The following is a 16,622-nucleotide window of genomic DNA, read 5'->3' as shown; positions in this document are numbered from 1 at the left end:
GACACTTTTTGGCGATAATAAATGGCTACAAAAAATTGTAGAGACTAAAGAGGTGATATACTAAAACATTAGTTTTTGGAACTCTATAAATTAGTTCAATAATTAAAGGGGTGAGCCAAGAGAAAACAATGATTCTCCACCTTCAGCTTAATCTTTAGTTTCATTGAAACAAACACTCAAAATATTATGAATTCATTGATCCAATATAACAATGTTAACAAACCTCCCCGATTGCAGAAAGGGTCTGCTCCTAATCTGGTGCCTGGCTTAGCAAGTGGTCCAGGAAAAACTGCACAGATCTCCTCACCTGGAAAATAAATTTATCATTTATGAGGTCAATCAAGTGTCAAGACACAAATCATAATATTTGAAAAGCAGATAGTTGACATTCTTACTGATGACAGGTCCCCAGTAGGTTGGAGGGCTCCGAGCTCTATAAGGCGTTGCATAACCTGCATCATTGTTTCTTTTATAGTTGTATGTTTGTAAAAGTGTGAAACAGGGACAGTGAAGTTGATCAATTCAAGTTATGAGCAACGTCAAATTCTTTTTTGCTAGATTAAAATTTACAATTGTAATTGTGCTTAGGCAAAAGCCGTTTTATGTAATTGTGCTTGTTTAAGTTAATTGAGGCAAACTGAGAAACAATTAAACGCTTATCGAAATAGCATATCATGATATCAAATATTGATTTCTTATTAGTAAGAAAAACAATGTGGATTTAAATAATCTAAGCGTAGTACAAATCAAGACCTTTTTGGCATCTTTTTCATACATAGCATAGAAAAGTTCAAGCAGTCTCTCTTGGGTAAAAGATTTGATCTCTCCCATCATGCCAAAGTCATAATATATAATTGCTTCGTCCACATCAATAGCAAGATTTCCAGGATGAGGATCGGCATGAAATAAATCTGTTTTCAATATCTATAAGATAAAAAAAATGATTATTTATCAACTCAACTTTTTTAGCTACAAAAGTGATGGCAACACCTATCTTCAAGTGACAATTCACTCTTCAATTTTTTTTTAATATAGATAGAGGCATTTTACTTATTCTGAGTAACAAAACGAAAACCATATTCAACATCAGATATTACTATTAGATCGTGATTAGGGAGAACCAAGGTGGTGCACCTGAATCAGGTATGCCTCAGTAGCACGTGATGAGATACGTAATCAATCATAACCACACGAAGTTAAGGTGTCGACGTAGTCTATTTTGATACCTGTCCCAGGAGTAAAACCAGAGATAGGAGCAGTTGAAAAAATATGTTCTATACCATAATGTCATACACAATATATCACTTTCAAGAGAGAAGAATACTTATTCACATATAATAATCCCCCTTATCATTTCATTCTCCCAATATGCATTCTGCCCAAATTCAGTTATTTTATTTTTCACATTTAACATGGGGCTCATTCTGATTTTAGTTTGATTTATTCATTGATATTGAAAACAAACCTGAATAGTAGATATACTGATGGCCCCATCCATAACTCCAGGACGAATTCCTAGACCCTGAAACCAAATGACAAAGTGACAGAAAAATAGTAAGCCAATGTGTAGAGCATGGATGTCATTTTTATTTTGTCAATAATAACTCATTCATTGCACACAAACATTATGACCAAAACACACACACACAGAAGAGTATTATAAGTTTATAACATAAATTAGAACACGATAACATTGAGCAGGAACAACAATTGCAACAACAATAATACTGATTAAGCAGAAATAAGGTAAATTGTATAGATATACCTGACCCATGTCACCAAGTAAAAGGTCAAAATAAATAGAATTATCAAAAAAAATATAAAAGTTCAAAATAAATAGGAATAACAAACAATATTTCAAAACATAACATACTAAGCATTGTTGCTGAAATATCAAGCCCAATCCAATGGTGTCCATTCTCCGAGATTGTCTCACCTCTAATTCCCGATCCACAACCTACGTCGATTATTCGTAAGCCATTAAAATTCGACAAAAGCCACATAGAATAGCTAAATTGAATTAAAATTTAAATTACCGATATCAAGGAGTAATTTAGGAACACCGTCATCAGGCAAAGCAAGTAGTTCAAGATTAATGCCCTTGCTATATCCCCTCTAACCTGAAGGAGGTAACATCCCAAACGTGGTTCGAACAAAAAATAATTTAATTTTCCAGGTGAAGAAACATCAGAACCAATTATAAATAGATGAAGTATAGCATTGAGACTTTCACCATCCATCTAGGTTCCTTTAATTGTTGTTATTGGTTTGTAGTCAGCAAGGGTAAAATTAAAAATAGATGGGAGTCAGCTTGCAGGAAGCCTATATTTAATTTGGCACATACCGGGATTCACAGCAAGAGACAAAAAGCAACGCAGATTAAACCTTGTCTTGGTGATGCAATTGCTATTAATTCTCTGGCTGCTAAATCCACAGCTTTTGCCACAAAATCAGAGGCCTATATTGATGCATAAGAAAAAGCTCTCAATTTTGATACATAAAGCAGTAACTATTATTGTAAAAAATTCTAAAGAGCTTAAAAAGGAGGAAAAAGAAAGAGAAAGTTGTCATGATTACACGTTCATCTACCGACACATCCCTGTATCCATATAGCAAGGGTCGAGCAATTATGATATAGCTGTAATTCTTCCCTAATTCAGGCAAACCATTTGAGTCATCAACATTAAACCACATCTAAGAAGAGCCTACAGATGCAATTTTTACCTCTCCTTTGCTAATCACAACTGATTCCTTTGCTCATTTTTGTAAGAATTCTTGGCAACCTCAGCCGACAAATCATGCGAATCCCCACCCGGCTTTGTATGTTAACACTAGCTGCTCAAGGCAACGAATTTGACATATTAAAGCCTGCAACAATACATTAATATCAGCCAATATGTGTGCATGATTTAGGGAAAAAAATGGAAAAATAGAGCAAGGCAAAGAACGTGTTCGGAAGAATTGAGAAATATCAGTAAAGTACTAAGCAATTTCATTAAGGTTTCGTCGATTAGCTTTAATGCCCGTATAAAAATGTAGAATATAGGGAAGTCACTGGAAACTCAGAGGAAGAAAACAAGGTAGATCCAAAACCACGGCTGAGGCATTAATATATATAGCATGTTTCGCGCCTCCAATGTTTTAATCTTTTCAATAGTAAATCTGACATTTAGTCTCTGTTTAATTTACCATTGTTGCTGCTCTTATTTTTACAGGATTGCATATTGTAAATAGTTTCATTAACCTGTTGCTTTACTTTCATCAACCAGAAGAACTAACTCGGCAAAAGAAAAACCAAAATAAAAAGGAGACAGACATGAGCGATTATCTCAAAGGTATAATAACAGTATATGTTGAGATTCTTAGAACTTTGTTAATGTTTTGCCTGATTTCTATGCCAATCAGATACTTTTTGGAACTTAAAATTTGAAAAGGAAAGATTTTCATTGTATCATTGATTCTGTCATGTGAGACTCTTTGTATCTATTCTCTAATAGAAAAATAAGGAACTCTCTCTGCCTGCATGTTAAATCTATGTATCTATTGTTCTTTCGCTTTTTGTTTTTTTTAATACAAATTTTTAACCACAATCTCTTCCAAGACTTTCTAAAACATAGAAGAAAACATTTATGCATGTTCCATAAAAATGAATAGAGCCCCCTAAGCAGGAAGAAAGAAAAGAGTATTGTAATTGTGTCAATAGTGAAGGAAATCCAAACATGCATAAACTAAAGGGAAAGTTTAAGGGTTACCTATATAATTGAGAAAAAATAAAAGGAAATCCAAACATGCATTCACAAACAAAATGATTATTCAAACCCGTGGTAACGTGGAATAACAATTCCATCAGCTAAGCACCTTTTGCTTGCACCAACCCCATTCGTTAATAGTTCCATCAAGTTGTTGAACCATTAAGTTGTCAATAGCAGTCTACTGAGTTGGGTCCTGCTCATCGTCACAAAAAGCAACATAAAAGTTAGACAGAGCCAAATAACCTTTAGCAAGTCCTAACTTGAGTCAGTAAAAAAATTCTTTAGTTAACAACATTATTGTAGAATAAATTGAACCAACCTTGCCAACCAAAGTAGGAGCAATAATGGTGTTCACATTGTCCACAGCCTTCATATGCAACAAAAAACCATGTAAAAAAAAAAACTGCTGGACCAAGAAATCGCATACCCATGACCAAGTTCTCGGAAAACAGGTGCCAGCCACCATGCTTACCATGACCTTCAGAAAATATTCAAACCAAAAAAGAAAAATATAAAAAAAATCAACACAAGCAAAGGATATGTTCGCGCATCCAGGAAAAAAAATAATAGAGAACAAAAAATAAGGCACACAAAAAACTTGCAAAAAGAAAAAGAAACGTCGAGAAAGAAACGTCTCTGCGCAGCAGCAACAATAACACGAATATCCAAACCCTAACAAAAATCCACCAATGCTTTCAAGAAAACCCCAACCCTATTTATACTATCCCCCACCTCCAAAACCAATACCCAACAACAGAGTAACGCGTAGAAACTTTGAAACCCTAAAAATTCAAACCCATAAACACAAAAAAGAAAGGGAAAAAAAAGTCAAAATCGAAGGGGAGAAAAAAATCACAATCGTCGCTTAAAGCTATGGAGAGCTTCAAGTACAACGATTGTGAAATGAATCGAAAGGGAATCGAGCACTTACACATTGAATGTCCATTCGGGGTAGGAAAACGTGAACGGGTTCGGAGCTGGACTCTACTCGGGTCGGTGCCTGTGAGAAAATCAGAGGAAAAAATACTATGGGAAGTGAAGAAAAGAAAATAATAATCCATAATAATACATACAGAAAGAATACTCAAAGAAAGCGGCAATCAAATCGGTGAAACTTAGTAGCATTAACAAATCAAAAGATGGAATAGAGGGGAGAATGGAAGATTCGAGAGTGGTGAGATCGAGGGGAGAAAAGAGGAAAGCACCCGTCTGAGATGAAGGTAGAGGAAAGTGGCACGTGTTCAACTAATGAAGCAAACCCAAAATGCACCTGTCAACCAACGAAGCAAGACCAAAATGACATGGAGCAACCAAATACTGAAGCAGAAATGCCCAAAAAACCAACAAATTGGACACGTGTCAGCAGCTGGAACATAGGCACAATAGACATTTCCATATACATCTCTTTTATAAGACTTAGTATAGACTTTTATTTTATGGGAGTAGTAGTTTAAAGGATTAATTCTTATTAACGTGAAATATTAGTATATTTTCTCAACCCCTTACCATCACAAAAGAAGAATTAAGAAAGCAAAACTTTATTTTCTTTATCTATCAAACAAATCATGCACACTATCAAATATTTTGTTGAACCCTCTTAGGAAGAAAGATATAAATTATTTTCTAATAATAGTCATTTAATTTATTCGTTTTCTATCATAAGAACTCTAAAACAAACTACAACTTACATGTGCAGCATGAAAAATATATACTGCTAATATGGCTGGCTTCCTATTCATTCGCTGATATATGCTTCTTTCTCAATTAAACAAATAGAAATTAAGCACAGTTGAGGACTAAAGAGGACTTGATATAATCTTTTTTATTCAATCACAATTTCATTCCAAAGAATCGATAATATCCGCTTATGGATTTCAATTGGCAAAACTTTGTAAAGATTCCCTTCAAAAAAGACAATGGAGCACACCCAAAGAAATTCAAAACCCTTCTTACAAAAGCAGTATCTAAAAAGAAAATAACAGTGGCAAAGCAATTTATATAGTTGTTCAAAATTCGTCATTGAAACTATAATGATGCCAGTGTTAGTGACAAAAATCGACATTAGTGGCAAAATTTTTGTTATCGGCCACTAACTTGGCATTTGTTTGTTCAGATAAATTCTTTCTCCATATTTTAACATATAATTAGGATTTGTTGAATAATTTTTTCTATAAGTATAAGAAAATAAAATAATTTTTTTATCATAAGATAATTTTTTTTAAAAGCTATCATAAGAGATAAATTTAACTTATATAATTTTACCTTTTGTAAAAATTCTTTCATTTCATTTCGCTGAACGCCCAAATCCAAGCAGGGCAAACCCAAACTGAAATAATTGAAATGAGAGGGGCCAACCTCATATATAAATATAATATATTACTCTAAGAGAATTAATTCTCATCCTCACATTTCCTATACTTCAAATTCAATAATTAACTATGTTTATGTTATAGTTACTCTTAAAGTAACTTATATCTTCTCTCTTTTATATATATATATATATATATATATATATATTTTGTAATATGTAAATATAGAATACTAAATCTCAAATATCAAATATGGAAAATTTGAAATATCTTTATTTACATAGTGCGATGTATTTTAACCTATATTAAACTGAACCACCAACATCCTAAAAATAAAATATAACTAAAACAAAGCTTAAATATATTTTAAGTCCATGATAAATGACCAATTTTTGTTTTAGATTCCTAATATATTAAAACTTTTGAGTCTCTTACATCAACAACTGAGATATGTTAGGGATCTAAAATAAAAATATCATTTATCATAAATCAAATTAAAAACTTATTTAACCCTTAAAACAACACAACTAGTTGTTACAATTGAAATAAAAAATGATTATACAAATGAATATGAAGTTAAAGGATACAGGTAATGTAAAACCCAAGTTGAAATGTCCCACAAGTACAAGTAATTCTGCATAGTACTTTTTATAAATATTTATTCTCTGTTTTATAAGATTGAAAAACCGTCAACCAAATTATTATTTGGAACTTGAGACAAAAGGGTCCATGGCAAATCTTTATTAACCCAAAGGAATAAAATTCATTATAACAAAATAAATTATCCTAACTTCAGCTGAATTGATTAGTTGCTTTGATTGGATTGGAGTTTCTACCAAGTACTTTTCTGCTCCAAAAACTTGACCAGTTTATTCCAGTTACCTTCTAGAAGGGGCGCTTCGATAGAATGCATGGCACAACGTTCTTTTCTTAGTAAACAAGCAAAGAAAAAGGAAAAGAATAAAAATGAGAATGTTGATGGCAAAAGAAACAAATAAAAAGACATTTCAGAAAATCCCAGAATTTTGTTGCAGCTGTGAAAGAATCTTCTTCCATAGTATTGCAAGTTGCAGTTGCTTGCACGGTGGGTTTTTCTTGAAGTCGCTGGAAGAGTTGTGAACAGATTTATACCATTTCAGATCTTCCTCATCATCACCAAACACCCTGCCACTTGAAAACGGTATTTTAAGCCTGAAACTTCTATGTCACATTTTATTTTCATTTAAAATGCTTAATGTCACAAAGCACTGTTCAGTTGGCAAGAATTTTCCCCAACGTTTTTGGATCCTTCTTTCATCTACCATTTTTCTTTCATGCATTGTAGTTCATGAAAATGATTTTACATTGAAAATTTGATTTTTGATAAGTTGGATACCAACCTTAGCATGACGAGGATTTGTTGGTGCTATACTGTGGCTCCATAAAGTTGTTAATGTCCATCTAGGCATCGTTTTAAATCGTGGTCCGCAGCCACAATTCCAGACTCAATGCTGTATTTGAAAGGTCTTTTCAATCCTATGGAAATTATAATTGCAGTTGCATTAGTCACAATTGTCTGCAATTTTCTGTTATTATCACTACGCAGCCATGACAATAACGACAAATTAAATCAGGCACCCATAAATTAATATGTGGGTTGAGGGTGGTTTTCATTTTCTTTATCTAGAATAAATTTATTCTGAGAAGTTATCATGTTATGTTCTTGTTCATTCAACACACTTGTATTCTAAGTTGTATTACTTATAATATAGAAACAACCTATGCATTATTAGATTTTGCAAGAAGGAATAACTTTTCTTTTTCCTTTGTTTTGTTTGCAGTCTATTAATTTATTTTATAAAAATGGCTGCTCCAAAAGTGAACGAAAAGTTGCTTGAAGACCTTGAAGTAATGGGATTTCCAAAGGCACGAGCAACCAGAGCACTTCATTATTCTGGTTCGTTGATTTATCATATAGATAAATTAGTAGACATGAAAATCATGTGCACTGTGCAAGGTAGTTTGGTTGTTTTAACATAGTTTCGAGTGTGCCTTGTTTAATCAACTAGAAATTAGTCAATATTTTACAGATTATTTTATTCTAACTTCACTTAAGGCTTGCTCTTCTAACTAAGGAAACACTAATGCTTTGACTGAAGATGACGAAATTTTCAATTCTCTATTGACCATAATACATGTCTGTCCTGGCCCAAATAAATAGAAAAAATAAGCAAACTGTGTTACACAAAATAAATCTTTTACTTTTGCATACAGCAGTCAAACTTAAACAATAGCATGTGATAGGCAAGAATCAATACTTTATTAGGACTCTAGCAGATTGTTTTAAGGCTTCTTAAGGGAGAGTTGCAATAGAACAAAGGGTTGGTCAATAAAGAAGTCCTTTTAAATGGCAACTCATTAAATTTTCTGTAATCTGACTTGGATCTTATAGTGCTTTTGAACCCTTACCTTGACATGTTTAAAACAGATGCAATTACGGAAACTGAAATAACATGAACTCCAACTCCCATGTGTGTACACATTTCTGTTCAATGCATTTGTCTGTATAAATGTGTGGATATAGAAAGAGAGACTGTAAAGGAGAAAATCTAAGTTAGTTTTATAGTCTTAAATTCAAAGTTCAAATATTCACATGTATTATTGCAGAACACTAAACATTTTTATAATGTAACATGACTTCATTTCAGTGCAACACGGATAGTTTTCACCCTTTGGTAACATTATTTCTATCATAGAGAAATTTTGTATTATAGTTTTCAATCAAGTTCTTTAGAATTTTGTTGCCATTCATGTATATATTTTGCTTTACCAGGCAATACCAGCTTAGAGGATGCTATAAATTGGATCATTGATCATGAGAATGACATTGATATTGATGAGATGCCATTGGTATGATATCATACCACAGTTTCTTTTAGTTTTTTAGGACCAATTATTATTTAATTTTTCATCAGATGCATATTGGTCTCCTGATCCTCACATGCATGATGCATTCATAAATGATTAGGGTGAGTTATCATGCCTGGCTGTGCAATAAAATTTACATAGAGAAAGGAAGACGCATGTTATGTTCCTAATAAGCACATATATAGACATATATGTGCTGGGAGGAACTGAAGTTTCTTATTGAATGTAAACCTGGTTTAAGCATAGAAATATTTCTACAATGTCCTAGCTTTGTTAGCTAAATTAGCTTTCCCAGTCAAGGACTGATTATTAACCTCAAACAATTTGCAGCCACAATTGTGACTTCAATATTTTGGTTTGAATAGTATACAAAACTGTATTGCCACCACAATATTGTGGTTTGGGAGATATTCATGATGACCGTAATTGTGATTGAAGCTGCAATTTAAAACCATGGTTTAACATTATTCAATTGTTTACATTTCAACAGGTAGATGTAGACATTGATATAGAGTCCACTGAATCATTCCCTATCACAGAAGAAATGAGAATGAAAGCACAGAGTTTAAGGTTTTATGACCTTGCTCACTATTTTCATAGAAGTTGTTAGATATTGTTCTGTATTATGTGAGAAGTTGTTTCTTTTTGACATGTTGAAACTGTCTAACAAATTTTGAAACTAAAGACAATATTTAATATGATCCTTTTGTTTGAAGCTTCAAGCAAAGATTTCTCTGTTTCTTCTGGCTGCTTCCTTTTTCACTATTATTTCGCTGTTTCAGGGTACAAGAGCGCAAAAGGAAAGAGGAGGAAGAGAAAAGATTGGAGAGAGAACGGGAGAAGGTAAATTAATTTAATATGTTTTCACATATAGTTGCTGCTTATCTCTAGCTTTCGCTTTCTACCCCCTACATTGCAATCGAGAGAAATTACAAATAAGTTAAACAAATGTAAACCAAATTGTGTGCAATTTCCAAAGTCTGGGATTATGCAACATCAGTGTATGATAGGAACTGATTTTTACTGATAAACAATGGAGACTAGCTCCTTTCAAGGGCAGAAAATTGCAGAAATCAAGCTATGGTTGACCCTTTTGGTTTCATAAAGTTTCCATATATGAGTGAAGATGAAGGTAATTTTTCAGCACTAGTTCTATCCAATTGGAGGATGTTGTTATAAAAGTTATAAATAATGGTTAGCCATAAAAGATGCTATAAGAAATAAAATAGGCTTGTATTGGCCAATGCATGCAATGGATTGAGTTTGAGAATATTTTGCCACCGCTAAAGCATGCAATGGGCTTAAGAGTATTTTGAGCTTGCAGCATTACCTGGATTTTGTAAGAGCTTCAGAGAGTTTACCAAGGCTCTCATAGAGGCATCTCGCACCAACACTCAGATGAATATATCATTTTTGGACTGTATAAATTCATTAAGAGATATATACTCTTCCTCTAACACTTTAGTCTTGATTCAGTTTCTAAAACATTCAACAAAGTAACCACTATTATAATACCCTTCACTTACTAATACCCAACATTTATCATATTCAAACCTTTAACACCTACATTGCCAAAATAAAGACACTAAATTTGTAACAAATATTAGACACAGATTAAAAGGGAGGATTTTCCTATAGGTGAGTTCTAAGTTAACCTTTCCTTTACCAAAACACTAGCTATTCTAGAGTTGCTTGAGAACATGTCCCTCTCCTTCCTCGAAAACTTTTCGGACGTAAAGGCATTTCTGTTGGCACATATATCTTTGGTAGTCCTAGAGTAGGGCCTTAGATTTCTACTCCGTCACAAGATAGGTCTTGGCAACAATTGCCACAATTACATCATCTGTCATGACCAGGTAAGCATTGGCAGCAACAAGTTGTTTTGTTTTTTCCCTGTATCTGAATTGAGCATCACGGTGTCCTGGTTTTCCATAAACATAATAGTTACTGGTCCTTTCGTTGTATGTTTTAGAGGATGTAGTGCTCTGTAGTAATGCTTAGACCTTGGACCATTTTGAAAATTCTTGTTTCCATGACAACATTTCAACCGCAAGGATGAATTCCATCAATAGTGACAAGTCAATCTATCCTCACACTATTGGATATTAGTACAGCTATACATGTTAAATTCTAGTGTTGATTAATATAAATTTTTCAATAATGTATCTTTGGTTAACTAACAATAGATATTTTCTGCATCTATTATAATTGTGAGCTAATTGTATCTTCAAGAGTTTCTAGCCACTGAAGTGGTTGATTTTTTGCAATCAATAAAGCTAGTTGAGATTTTATTCGTTTAGGATTTAACTCTAGCAGTTAAACATTCAACCTGCCAGCATTGATTTTTATAACCTTTATATTGTTTGAATTGCAGGAGAGGATTCAAGCTGGTAAGAGACTCCTTGAGGCTAAGCGAATTGCGGAAGAAAATGAAAGAAAACGGTATCTTAATGTGTTCAGTAGTTGCTTCATTTATTTTTCTATAATGAGATTAGTTATTCCGACTTACGTATGTCCTATCCTATAATCAGGAATCTAGCATTGAAAAAAGCAGAAAAAGAAGAAGAGAAAAGAGCTAGAGAAAAAGTTCTCAAGAAACTAGAGCAGGATAAGGTATAGAGCTAATTGTCTAGTAATATCTATAAGCGGCAACCGAAACAAAAGGGGGTCTTTTTTTTTTTTTTTTTTTTCAAATTTATCAAATGGGATAAAATTTAAATTAATATGTCAAAAGGATAAGTCTTCTGGAGTGAAAGTTGTAAATAGTGTTATTGATTTTTTTTTATTTCCATTGAAATCATAAATAATTTTACGTCTTTAATTTTTTTAACACAACTCTAAAATTGTCAGAGTTTTTTTTTTTTTTTTTTTCTTTTCACAAGACTTTAACGTTGTAACGGATTTTTTTCGTTGAAGTCATAAATTATTTTATGACTTCAATTTTTTTTGCACATATTTTTTTAAATCTTAAATATTTTTTATTTTTTAATTTTATTTAATATTTTTGTATATTATTTTATTTAATATATTTTCTATATTTTTTTACTAATATTAAGGATTGTTATTTGTTTTATAAATTAAAAAATAATATAAAAGATTTAAATTTAAATAAAAATATTAAAATGAACTACATATTTGTTTAACAAAAATATTAAAATATTATGTTACTAATATTAAAAAATAATATTAACTTATAATTTATCAAATAATAATATATTTGATAAATTATAAATTAATATTATAAAAAAATATAAAAAATATTAAATAAAAGAATATAAAAAAATATAGGAAATATTAAAATAAAACTAAAAAATAAAATATACATTAATTCATTAAATAATTAAAATAAAAACTATTTACAATTTTAAAAAATATGCAAAAAAAAATTGAAGTTGTAAAATAATTTACGACTTTAATAAAAATAATTTGTTACGACTTTCAAGTCGTGTGAAAAAAAAGAAAAAAAATTAAAAAATTAAAGTCGTAAAGTTTTTTACGACTTAATGAAAAAAAAAAAGTCGTAACACAGTCGGCGACTTTCAGTTCAAAAGGTTACCCTACAACTTACTTCTTCTTAGGTATTAATTTAAATTTTATCCCATTTGATAATTTTTTTAAAAAAAGACTCCCTTTTGATCGTTTCCCTATGGATCAACACTTGATATTACTGTGTTGGGTTTGACAAATTTCTTTTTCACAATGATCTATATATAGTCTCTGATGCAGTCCCTGAATGGTACTGTATCAAAATGTATGTTTGAGTTGTGTTAATATTAGATACTAATGCAGAATGTTGGTTAACAGACACAACATGAACGGTAGTACCTTATATTTGCATTGATTTCAGGGAGTTTTGTATAATATCAATTCCAAGTGACTATAAAATTAATAACAAATGGACAATTTAGTGAATCTTCTTTGTCTATTGTTGTCATTTTCTAATAATATATTCAAATGAAAATATGATGCCCCCTTTTGTAAAAATAAATTTTGTTATTTTTAAGTACAAAAAAAAGAAACAGGAATGAGGGGTCACCCAGTTTAAAAAATCGTGTGTAGTGCTTATGAGTCACTGACAAATTTAAGAAATGGAATTTCTTTAATTAATGAGAAAAAATATAGCAGTTTGGTGGTTGATAAGGAATATAACAGGAAGATATGTGGCTCAAGCTCACTGAACAGTTTATTTTTTTGGTTTATTGATTTACCAAACATCACCCTAGTGGCATAACGCTTTTGTTGTTGTTCTTGTAATTTTTACCAAACAAATTTTTAAGACTACGTTGCTGCAAAGCAGTTGGTTGAGTTTCTCCCAATTTTTTTTTTGACAATTAGTAAACTTCCTATTATAAATTGAAATTAATATAAAAATATGTGTGATGTTGGTTTGAATAGGAACTAAATAGGAAAGTCCTCATAGTGAGAAAGTTTGCATGCTAAGCAAGTTTTTGTTGGTTGTAAACGCACAATCAAAGGACTTGTTTATGTTATTACTTAAGAGAAGTGAGGGAGAAGAAAATGTGAGCAATATTCGAGAGGGTTTACAACTTCACCCGTTCCAAATTGTTCACGTGGGAGTGTTTGCAACTTTATCCACTCAAAATGTTGTATTTTAATGTTTTTTATAGTGTGTTTAAGCTTTACTAGTATTCATCAAAGCAAGTGAAGAAGAGGATGTGGTAGTATTTTCAGTATGTTTGCAAAGAAATTAAACAGGCATATATAATATGATAAACCCTTTATTGTTTGACATTTTCACATAAAGGAACTTCAAATATGGTTCATCCACCAGTAGAAAGTAGCACGTTCAGTGTCTAAGTTGAGTTTTGCTTGAAGGAATATGATTTCTCATTGGAATATTCTTCTAAGGTTTTTTATCTGCAGTAAAAGAACTAACCTCTTGAAAGCCTCCCAAAGTATTTTATTATAAGTTCTGAATAATCTCTTATGAAATAATCCCTTCTATCTAAATCCTGTTACAGGATGAACAAGTTCTGAACACATCCATGATATTATGTTATACTTTCAGAATTGTTTTTCTGAACATCTGGCTAGGGAGGTTATAAACATAGCAGTCACCTTAAATACTTTGCAGTAATAGTTTTCCAAGTATTGGCACTACTCAATGTTAAAATGGCTCTACATTTGTATATATCTTTACAGTTAAATAGAAGGTATAAACAAGGATTGCCTTTAGAAGGCCAAGCAGCTGTGAGATCTTCTGCTATTGAAATAGAACAAGAAAAGGTACGATTAAGATCGATTTTATTATACACTGAATTCATAGATCCTAGGTTTTATTTGTCAATATGATAACTAATTTTTTTTTCCTGTAACTCGTTTTACCCTGTTATTGTGGAGCACAAGTTATCTACGTTTAGATGATTTTTACTTGATTCAAATTGCAGAAGTCAAAGTCTGTTTATAATACAACAGCAAAAGCTGAACAGTTAAGAGAATGTCTGAGGAATCTCAAGCGTAACCATCAGGTGAAACAATATCCTCTTTCTCATAACACATTCACTAATCTTTGATCTAAAAGCTCAATTAGGGGCTCATTCCATTAGATGGATCTAGGCTTATATGCATGATTACACTCAACCTAACTCTTGGCTTGATGCATGGTCTTCGAGTAAGCTTTATAAATCAGTACATCTGAAATCATAACACATGAGAACATCACTAAAAGTAATGGCAGGAAGTCTAAGAATGAATGTATTATATTTTCCTTTCCAAACTTAATAGAATTACTACCTTACTTTTCTGATAGAGATAATAATTACAATCAATGGCTTTACTTTTTTCCTTCAAATGTTTATCATATCAAGTTTAAAATTCTGTATAGGGTGAGGATGCCAGAGTCAGAAGGGCCTTTCAAACAATTTTAGTCTATGTTGGAAATGTTGCCAAGAATCCCAAGGAGGACAAGTACAGGAAAATTCGACTGAATAACCCATTATTCCAGGTAAGGCATATTGTTCTAAACAAAACAATTTTGTTGGCAACAGTTTTAGTTAGAAAAGTTAAAGCTTCAGGGTAGACACATTCTTGAAGATTCATTCAGAACTTTATCTGATAGAGTCAAGTCCTTCACTCAGCGAACATGAACTTTGTACGATTTGTTCTCCTGCATTGGATTCATTTTGAATTGGTGCTTGAAAATTTTATTTTCATATTTTATTCACTATGATCCTTTGAGAAATGAACCAATCTCATTAAGGTGAGGACATAAAAAAATTGTTGGATACTATACAAGCCAGTTTTATTCTACATCTAATGCTAAAATTAGTCTAGGATTTCCAAATTTTTGTAGCCAAAAAGGAAACATGTTTTGAAAGTTTTAATCAGTAGTGCAAAAATTGAGAGCTACCAAAACTTATAAGTGAGTTTTTGTTGGCCGTACTTTTTCTAGAGTCTTTGTTATCGCTGGAATTGTATTAGCCTTTTCAACAACGTCCAATGTAAAATCTTTATCTACAGAACAAAATGTGCTTAAAGAAGAGTTCGATAAGTATTAAATAACATCAAGGATTCAGGAGTTTTACATAGCCCTGAATATATTTTTAGAATTTAATTAAAAAGCTCTGATAATATAAAATTTTTTATACTATTATTCAATTATAAATTGTCATATATGATAAAAAAATATTTTTTATAATAATTATTTTAAAATTTATATCTAAGCTAATTTCTAATTCAATAACGGCGTAACAATATTTACATTAAACTCATTTTTATCGGTACATTTTTTTCTACATGTATGTTTTTTTAACAGGATAGAGTTGGAAGTTTAAATGGAGGTGTAGAGTTTCTTGAGCTGTGTGGTTTTGAGAGAACGGGTGACTTCTTGTATCTTCCTGATGAAAAGGTTGACATGGCACTGTTAAATTCAGCTGGTTTGGTCCTAAATTCTGCAATGACAAATCCTTTCTTTGGAGTTTTAAGTTCTACTCACAATTGAGTTTCAGCAACCATAGTCTACAATTAGTTTGGAAAGTGGATAGGCCAAGGCAAAAACATTTATATATTGTTAAATTAAATGTTAAGCATGGGAAGGAATGTAACTTATATTATAGATTTAACATAACAATTTTTTTTTATTGTTGTAGGTCTCGAATATTTAAAATATACTCTCTTTTTTTTTTTATTAAGGTCTAAAATACACTTAGTCATTTCCGTTTTAAGTTTTATTCAGTTTGATCTTTTATATTTTAAAAATAATTCAAATTGATTCTTTCAAAATAATGATATTTATTTATTTATTTTGAGACTAAATTAAATATATTTTAAAACTTAAAGGACTAAAAATTTATTTTAGCTATCTCAAATATAGGTTTTGTCTTTGAAAATTATTGATCATTGACCTTCTTCCTTTTGTTTCTTCTTGTATGTCCAAATCTTTGCTAATTATTGAAGTTTTTATGTTTGTTATTATTTATATATTTCAGCATTTCGTTTGTGTGTGTGGCGTATGTGTGTGTAAGGCGTGTAACATATTGAGCCCATGAATCTATAACGTACTCAGCAGTTAAATATGTTGGTTAAATTAATTTGCTGGTGGTGAACTGTTTCAATGATTTTAATTAAGTTCTTGAACTGTTTTTCCCATTAGGTCTATGAAATTGTATTTGTTTTTTGGTTAAATTAATCTGCT

At 31.4% G+C, this 16,622-nt stretch overlaps 1 protein-coding gene and 1 long non-coding RNA gene across 4 annotated transcripts; one reads left to right on the top strand and one right to left on the bottom strand.

The window, feature by feature from the left end:
- Positions 1 to 125: 125 nt before the first annotated feature.
- LOC114389110 lies at positions 126 to 5,012 on the bottom strand. Of its 2 annotated transcripts, XR_003661699.1 has the most exons (9): positions 4,072 to 5,012; positions 3,859 to 3,945; positions 2,725 to 2,868; positions 2,037 to 2,651; positions 1,874 to 1,957; positions 1,466 to 1,522; positions 1,135 to 1,226; positions 396 to 452; positions 126 to 307 (listed from the first exon to the last, which is right to left on the bottom strand). It is a non-coding gene; the product is annotated as an uncharacterized LOC114389110 (long non-coding RNA). The 2 variants fall into 2 exon arrangements; XR_003661698.1 differs by lacking the exons at positions 1,135 to 1,226; positions 1,466 to 1,522; positions 1,874 to 1,957; ... (2 more) ...; positions 3,859 to 3,945; positions 4,072 to 5,012 and adding an exon at positions 754 to 1,002.
- A 2,064-nt stretch (positions 5,013 to 7,076) lies between these two features.
- Positions 7,077 to 16,115, top strand: LOC114390347 (UBX domain-containing protein 1-like). Of its 2 annotated transcripts, none has more exons than XM_028351052.1 (11): positions 7,077 to 7,241; positions 7,882 to 7,997; positions 8,874 to 8,950; positions 9,459 to 9,538; positions 9,751 to 9,811; positions 11,343 to 11,410; positions 11,500 to 11,581; positions 14,132 to 14,215; positions 14,377 to 14,457; positions 14,814 to 14,933; positions 15,744 to 16,115. In XM_028351052.1, the coding sequence occupies exons 2-11, from the start codon at positions 7,904 to 7,906 to the stop codon at positions 15,927 to 15,929; spliced, it is 933 nt and encodes a 310-aa protein (XP_028206853.1). In that variant the 5' UTR covers positions 7,077 to 7,241; positions 7,882 to 7,903; the 3' UTR covers positions 15,930 to 16,115. The 2 variants fall into 2 exon arrangements, with proteins under 2 accessions (XP_028206853.1, XP_028206855.1); XM_028351054.1 differs by lacking the exon at positions 7,077 to 7,241 and adding an exon at positions 7,315 to 7,564.
- The last annotated feature ends 507 nt before the right edge of the window (positions 16,116 to 16,622 follow it).

The sequence above is a fragment of the Glycine soja genome, chromosome 16 (genome assembly GCF_004193775.1).
Source record: "Glycine soja cultivar W05 chromosome 16, ASM419377v2, whole genome shotgun sequence".
Classification (NCBI taxonomy): Eukaryota; Viridiplantae; Streptophyta; class Magnoliopsida; order Fabales; family Fabaceae; genus Glycine; species Glycine soja.
This window is presented reverse-complemented; position numbering and strand designations above follow the sequence as displayed.

Excerpts from the sequence above, each read along its gene's own strand:
- LOC114390347 (XM_028351052.1), top strand. The coding sequence starts at position 7,904 with ATGGCTGCTCCAAAAGTGAACGAAAAGTTGCTTGAAGACCTTGAAGTA. Across the intron at positions 7,998-8,873 it reads CAGAGCACTTCATTATTCTG|GCAATACCAGCTTAGAGGAT; the intron begins GTTCGTTGATTT and ends TTGCTTTACCAG. Across the intron at positions 9,539-9,750 it reads ATGAAAGCACAGAGTTTAAG|GGTACAAGAGCGCAAAAGGA; the intron begins GTTTTATGACCT and ends TCGCTGTTTCAG.